Source organism: Trachymyrmex septentrionalis, unplaced genomic scaffold (assembly GCF_001594115.1).
Source record: "Trachymyrmex septentrionalis isolate Tsep2-gDNA-1 unplaced genomic scaffold, Tsep1.0 scaffold24, whole genome shotgun sequence".
NCBI classification, from domain to species: Eukaryota; Metazoa; Arthropoda; class Insecta; order Hymenoptera; family Formicidae; genus Trachymyrmex; species Trachymyrmex septentrionalis.
In genome coordinates, this window is record NW_017305397.1 from 1,631,360 (window position 1) to 1,639,351 (window position 7,992).

The window sequence follows — 7,992 nt, forward strand, 5'->3', positions numbered from 1 at the left end:
ACAAGTTCACAACAACTCGTGTTACTTTTATTTGCGCTCTACTTTGTCATTCCATCGATATTATATTTCTAATGTAAGTTTTTATTATTATCTTATTGGACTATGATCGCGCGCTCTAATCAATGTAAACTTCAATTTATTTATATATTAGACTACGATAGTTGCACAGTGATTTTTCAACATTTTCAGTTTTAATTTCCGACTCACGATTTAAGTATTCACCCAAGTTCTGAGATGTTTGATCATTTTTTATTCTTTAATAATTTTAGTATCACGATGTTTCCGATTCGATACCGCTTTGTAATTCATACCGATAATTCCAATGATTTACTTGTAGAACGAAATTATTTTATTAACTTTATTTCGAAGAAACCCAGAATTATAACGTCTGTATTTAATTTCTATTAATATAATTTCTATACACGTTCTCATCCTGCTCGTTGCTTCCTAAGTGCTTCTTTTGTCATTTTTTTGATTCATTATATTTCACTTTTTAGTGAAATAACATAAATAAGAATTCGCCAACAAAGTGGGATACGTTAATAAATAAAATGTATCATCGAAAGCAACATCAACAGAGAAATTCTTTTCTTGAAAATATTTGCTATCTCTGTAAAATATACCTTGCAATAGCATAGGATGACATTTCTTACAGGATTCCAGGAAAAATTTTAGTGAACGATGAAATTAAAACAGCAATTGCGTTAAAGTTCATTTCTAAAAATTCACAACCACGCGCGATCCCATAGCTTATAGTTCATTCGGTTCGAACGGTTATCTCACGGCGCATTACAGCAGGCGATAAGTTGTAATCGGGTCAGTACAACGATGCATTGTAAAGTATCGTCGACTTGCTCATGAATTTCCACGTTTCTTTCATCTTCGCGAGAACAACCGCTCGACAAGCCCAGAGATATCATCGATGCTACCACGAATCTTGCAGAGCTTACGTAAGAACATCGTTCGGTCCTTCTTTCCGTCAACATTGAGTATTCGTCAATCCGCTGTTTGTTTGTCTAGAAAATTTTATTCTAGGATATATATAAATTCTTCCGGCCTGAACGAAATTTCAAAGAGGAGGAGCAAAAATTCATTCTCCACCATCGTGTACCCACGCGGCGCCAAGGCATCTTTTATAAAAAGTAAGAGAATTTCACGTCGTATTGTAAAAAAAAAAAAAATAAAAATCGCGTGCTTGTAAATCACGATATCGGCAAACTACGTTATCAAGACAGAATTTTAAGCGAACGCATCCGTTCCGGTGAAGCCTATGGCTTATCGTTCGTCGCTGTGCACGCGGCCCGAGTCCGCATGCTTCTGCATGCCAACACACATATATATGACCGCGACGAGTCGGGTCCGAATCGCGTTTAACGTCGCGCGTCGTCACACGTATATCTCGTATACGTGCATATAGCTTGCATAGGCACGTTCGTGACTCGTCAGAGAAAGAGAGAAAGAGAGAGAGAGAGAGAGAGAGAGAGCCAGACATCGCATCCAGAGCGCCCAGCTCGACGACGAGGTAGCATGCCTTAGCATGCGACTAGCCCGCTCTCGCGGGCGCATCGGCCCCCCTTTGTTTTCGTGGCGGGCGCGCGCGGTCGCGAGAGCGAGCCGAGCACGTGGCTGCGAGGTCGCGCGGAGGTATAGTCAGTGAAAATCATCGTGCGCGGACATTGGATGGCGGGAAACGTGCGTGATAGCGCGGCGGCGGCGGCGGCGGGCTCGCCGCGGAGGGAGGCCCTAATCAACCTGGCGCGTGAACCTAACCCCACGCGAGAAACGGGGTGGGAACGCGCGAGAGGTGGAGGAGGAGAGGTGGTGGCGGAGACGGCGGCGAGACGCAAGGGCAGGGGGAGGGAGGGAAGCAGAAGACGACGACGGTGCTCTCTCGTCGGCGATGGTCGGCGATCGGCGGGCAAGACCGGGGACAGAGAGTGGAGACGGTTATCGCGGAAGTTCGGCAATTATAGGTGCCGAGTCGTCTTTTTTTCTTTCTCTCTCTCTCTCTCTCCCTCCCTCTCTCTCTCCCTCCCTCCCACTCTCTCCTTTCTTTCTTTTTCCCCCTTTTTTTTTTCGACGAGTGATATTGATTTGGGAGAGGCAGTTCGTATTCGCGGCACGAGCATACCTTGTGACTCGCAGAGGCGATGCCGCCGCCAGCGCGATGCATCACGGCGCAGCGCGCATTGAGGGGTACACGTCGGCTCGCTGGGAGTGTGAGGGGATCGCGTGGTGAGGTAGGGAGACGGAGGGATTGGAGGAGGAACGTCTGATGGCCCGAGAGAAAGAGGGAGAGAGAGAGGTAGAGCGATCGGACAGTTTTCCCCGCCAACTCGATCGTTCCCCTACACCGAAAGGCCGCCCCCCACCGCGTAGACCGTCGTCCCCCGACGGCACGGTATCAAACCCCTTCTACCGGTTCAACGAATATAACTTCCTCGCTTCGCCTCCTCTCGACCTTCCCCTCCTGCTGCCTCGGTCCTCGCCGGCCGTCTCGTTCTCCACCACCACTGATCGCTGCCGCCGCCACCGCCACCACCAACCTCCTCTCGTCAGGAACGAACGCTGAATCTCGGCTACCCGCGCTTCCTCCACCAATTTCCCCGATAGTCGGAATAATAAGAATCGACCAATCATATAAATTAAAAGATTGAAACAAAAGTTGATTGACACTAGATCGAGTATGTTTGATGTGTATCCTAATTCAAATGGGATTCGAAAAACAACGTTAATATTAATATAATATTCTCGTGAGGCTGAATAATTTTATATAGAAAATTTTTAGCTTTCCGTTAAAGATGATTAGTAATTAATTAATTATTAGAACACGTACTTTGTCGAATTGAAGAGATACGAGAGATGAATGGCTCCTTATAATTATGGAATTCTAATTTCAATATTCTTCGAGATTCTGTCATTCTTATTTCTTGCTAAAGGATCGAGATAGGCCTACAAGGGCGTCCAAAATCGGAGCAGTCCGATTAAATTGAACACAAGATACTCTGGAAAAACAAGATGCTGAATATACCAAAAAATTCTATAACCATCAGTTAATGTTATTGCTTTTTTTTTAATTCTTACAATTAAGAAAGGATAAAGAGTTGAACTATGATTAAAATCGAATTGCATTTAATTTAGTAAAAATATTCGTTAAAAATATTAGATAACTTTTCTTTCTTTACATCTATACTTTGGACCAAAGAGATCCTAAAGTCATCTGTTTTACCGATTCAGTAGGACTTGCGTACATACGATTTACATTTAATTATCATTGACACGCGTCACTACTACATTAATATTTCACACACACATACATACCAAATTTCCAACTAATCTTTCATAAGGTATTTAAGCCCAATTCTGAGGACTCAATGTTGTTCAATGTAATCTCTAGTCCAAACCAAGATTGTTTTACACAAAATATATAAAGCAAACATTGGTACTGGTTGGTACCAGAAGCCGATAAACAAATTTTCCAACTTTTTTCGTTTATCGTTGGTATAGACTATACTACTGTCTCCGTTTTAATTGTGAAAAAGGATTTTTAAATCTGTGTAAAGACAACTAGGAAAATACTTGAAAAATACTTGAAAAAAATAATCGGTAAGAGAGAGACACGGATGACTTTGGAAGTCCCCTTACGCTCGATTCCACAAATAAGATTAACTCAAGTCTCGGTTTCAATCTATTTTAATCATTTTTTAATTCTCGGACTTAGAAAAAAAAAAAAACATTTTCTAATTCTTAGATAAAAATTCATCCAATCTACATTTGTGCGTGAGACTTGTCGGTTTAAAGTGGAGTGGCGAGAAAAGCGGGAAATGACACGGATACAATGTAACCTTACTTCCGTGGATGTATCCGCCCCTGCAGCCGTCGGTGCCGCCGCCGTCGCCGCCACCACCGCCGCCGCCACCGCTGCCGCCGCCGCCGCCGCCGCCACCACCCCACCGCGACTCGTTCACCACGGCACCTTCTCCGCTCTCGCGTCCTCTCCCGATATTCTCTACCATCCCAAACCCGAACCAGTCCAGAAATCCCCACTCTGATCGCGCGTGCACCGCGACGACGGAAGTGTGGCAACGCCGCAGAGCGAGCGCCAGTGTCTCGGTCTTGGCGAGTTACTCGGGGGGGCTCAGGCCGAGTCTACCGAGATTGTGTCTACCGGCGCGGGTAACCCGAAAGCGAGTGTGGCGAGGATTAAAGTCGCGGGCCGTTTCCCGGCATGCGAGACCGTCTCGCTGTTGTCTGAAGGCCGTACAAGAACGAACGTAGGACGGCGCGCCAACGATAAGAAAAGTTTCACGGCCGCGGATCTAGAAGAGGAAACCGACGGCGACGACGACGACGACGACGACGACGAGAGAGAGATAAGACAGGAGACGAAACAGCAGGAACGGCAGAAGAAAAAAGAAGAAAGAGGCGACGAAGAAGAAGGAGGAGGAGGAGAAGGAGGAGGACGACGACGACGACGACGACGACGACGACGGCGACGACGACGACAACGACGAAGACGGAGACGAAGACGGCGACGACGACGACGTATCGTCGCCGTGCGACAGCATAGCAAGAGCAGGAGCAAGCCGACGAGACCGGGCGCCGCGCCGCTCCGCGCCGCGCGCTCTCGCACGTTGCCGTGCCGCGCTTTACTATATCGCGCCACACGCGCGTCGTGATCCGCGTACGCGCGCGTGAAACATACACGCGCACGATATTACATATTTATATGCATACACGGTGACCCGCGCGCGGAGATAATACAGTGTAAATGGCGCTCTCGGCGCAGAACCAGTCGACGTCGTACGTGAACTTGTATTACTCGATCGTCCAACGTGCGGCGACCCGCTACTTTAAGGAATATTACAACTCCGGTAAGTACCATCGTAACGCACGCACTCGCGTGCCTCACAGATGCACGCATACGCACACGTACACACGTTGGATTCGTAAAAAGCGCACCCGGCAGAGACAGATTCGCCGGCGAGCGCGGATAAGCGCGCGTCCGGCTTTGTATCATTTAGCGGCCACCCTCCTCTTCTCTCTGTCTCTCTCTCTCTCTCTCTCTCTCCTCCCCTCCTCTCCCCCGCCACGCTCGTCTGGTCCGTCGAATTTTATCCCTCATGTCTGTGACAGGCGCCGGTAGCCACCTGTGCGGCCACGTTTCGGCAAAACGCGACGTCATCGCGTGCGCCGTACCGTACACACGCGGTTTCGAATTTTCCCGCCGACCTCCCTTCTCGTTTTCTCCCCCTCCTCCCTCCCCCCCTCCCCACTCTCCCGCGTTCTGCACTCCGTCCCTGTCTTTCCGCCTCTCCGAAGACCCATTCAAACTCCGATAATGTATAATTTATGATTTCGATAATTTCGATCGCTCGATGGTGTGGACGCGTTGTGTGTGAATACGAGAATTTTTCTTTCTGTGTACCTTCGTACGTGGCACGTGATACATTGGAGAATTGAAATTCGTTGAAACTGCTTTCATTTTTAGTATCTATATTTTTCTCTCGCCGTATCTTATTCGAGTACTCTCTCTCTCTCTCTCTCTCTCGCTCGCTCGCTCGCTCGCTCGCTCTCTCTTCCTTTCTCTCTCTTTCTCTCTCTTTCTCTCACTCATCTCTCACCCCCTCCCTCTGCTGCCTGTCCCCATGCTCGCGTGTGCACGTATGCATACCGGGACAGTTACACGATCCAACTATAACGCTCCGACGACTGCAGGCAGAAGTGTTCTTCCGACTGCGATTAACAATGCTAGTTAGACACGTGTTCCGTGCAAAACTCGTGTGTGTCTGCGGTCGAACGCGTAGCTTGATTGAACGAGACAGTGTTTAATGTTGAAAGACCTAAAGGGAGAGAGGGAGAAAGAGTTAAACGCGAGAGAGAGAGAGAGAGAGAGAGAGTGAGAGGAGGAGGAGGAGAAACGAAGTGCGTGGGGTGAACCAGAAGTATCAAGGGGGACCTAAGAGTTTTGCTGTCCGTCGGTCAACGTCTAGGTTGTACGAAATTCTCTGCGCACAACGTCAGACAGAGAGACAGAGAGAGAGAGAGATAGAGAAAAGTCGCGTGTTCGCGGTTTCTGCACGAGACGAAAACAAGAGCGAGAGCGCGTAAGAAGGAAAGAAAGAGAGAGAGAGAGAGAGACGTAACTTACTACAAATCTCTCTCACGAGCATCGGCACTGTGCAAAATGATGTAGCAAAAGTTATATGAATCGGACGGAACGTTAAGAGTGAGAACGCGGCAAGACAGTCGTATATCCGAGATCCTGCGGCGAATGAATAAAAGAAACCGCAAAAAGTCCAGAAACCAATTTGAGATAAACGCGAGACTAGTACAATTAAGTAATTCCACTGTAACAGTAAGCTTCGTGCTCTCAGAAGAACTAATCATAAAATTGGATCTTGAAATGATTAAATCTCTTTATTATGTAACACTTTACTATGAAAGAAGGGGAATGTTAATTAATGCGTTCTCGGGCAAAATGTATATATATTCGCGCTATGAATATCGATACGGAGGAAATGCAAAGAAAGTGGTAGCGTTGGATCGTATAAACCATTTTCTTTCAACTGAATGTACAGCGTATCGCGCTTTAATGAGGGAATCGTTTTAAAAGAGGAAAAAAACCACACGAATACAGGCCAAGACGCCGAGAAAAATAATCGTAGATTGGGTGCAATTACCATCCCCCCCTCCCCCCGCCTACCCTCCTGCTCCTCCTAACACGTCTACTCGTGTGATAATTGTAATATAAATTAGACGGAAGTTGACGATTAAATATACTGACGAATCCACGTGTGATTTAAAGGATGAAACACAGTGTTGTTAGACATTATATAGCTTATTACACAGGTATGCATCATCAATTGAACATTTGTAATAGATATAAAAATGCGCGAGAAGTTCTCGAATAGGTGCATCAGTACTTTTAATATACAGGCATGTAGGAGAACGTTATTTATAAACTACGTCGTAACTGACAAATTCTTTTGAAATGATTTGTGATACACTGATAAATGATAAAATAAGACAAAAACAGTTAATTAAGCTGTAATAGCATTATCCTGTATGTCAGCATTTATAATCAATTATTTACAATATCGTTTGCGGTAACGATATTGTAGCCATACGATTGATCGTCGTTCATCATTGATACGTGATTGTATCTTGTAATTATTCGAAATGTATAAAATTAAATTAATTTGTTACTGACATGATTGCCAGCTACACTTTGCGATAATTAAACGTTCCGTCAAATGTTTGTTATTAACGCAATACGGACCATTTGCTTGAACTCGCACTATTTATTGCTTCGAAATAACATACGAATGGCAGATGAATTTATATAATGTGACGAGCATCGCGCGCGTTGTACAAAATGTATTCCTTTTTTTTATTTTCTCAAGCGAGACAAGAGAAGGCACAGGGCAGGGAAAGGAGAGAGATGATATATACGCGAGACACAATCACGTAATATCCACCGCGCCGTTTGGGTCATCTAATCGGTCTTCAATTTATCGCGGCGAGCAAAGTGACGAAACACGCGCACAAAACGATAAGTTTTCGAGCTACCCTCCGACGCGACGGGTCCAAACCTATAACCTTCTCGCAGATGTACACAGCGGAATGAAATCTGGAAGGGAAATAATCCGATTGTCGTTTCGTCCTCCGATTCGTAGCGACACGTAATTCAGCGGTAAGGGTAACGCACGAGGGCGCGTAGAGTAGTCGAACTCTTCGCTTTTACTCAACGGATTCCATTCCTGGACACACCAGTCCTGGAATTGACTTTTTCCTTTCACAAAACGGCAAACGCAACTACGGCGCTGCAACTATCTCACTAACTTTTTAATATTCAACTTTAAATATCTTCGAGAAGTACTAAACCCTGAATCAAAACTTCCTTCGAGTTCCGTTCTTGCAAAAAGGAAACATCTTATCATCTAATTTTATCGCTGAAAATTCCCCCCCCCCCCCCTCCCCCCCCCCCCC

The 7,992-nt window shown here is 45.9% G+C and overlaps 1 protein-coding gene across 1 annotated transcript in view; it reads left to right on the plus strand.

The window, feature by feature from the left end:
• Positions 1 to 4,483: 4,483 nt before the first annotated feature.
• Positions 4,484 to 7,992, plus strand: part of LOC108748757 (myeloid zinc finger 1-like) — a 20,748-nt gene continuing 17,239 nt past the window's right edge. Inside the window, exon 1 of the mRNA XM_018487073.1 lies at positions 4,484 to 4,874. Within this exon, the coding sequence (XP_018342575.1) occupies positions 4,772 to 4,874 (103 nt within the window). The 5' untranslated portion in view covers positions 4,484 to 4,771. The remainder of the gene's footprint in view (positions 4,875 to 7,992) is intronic.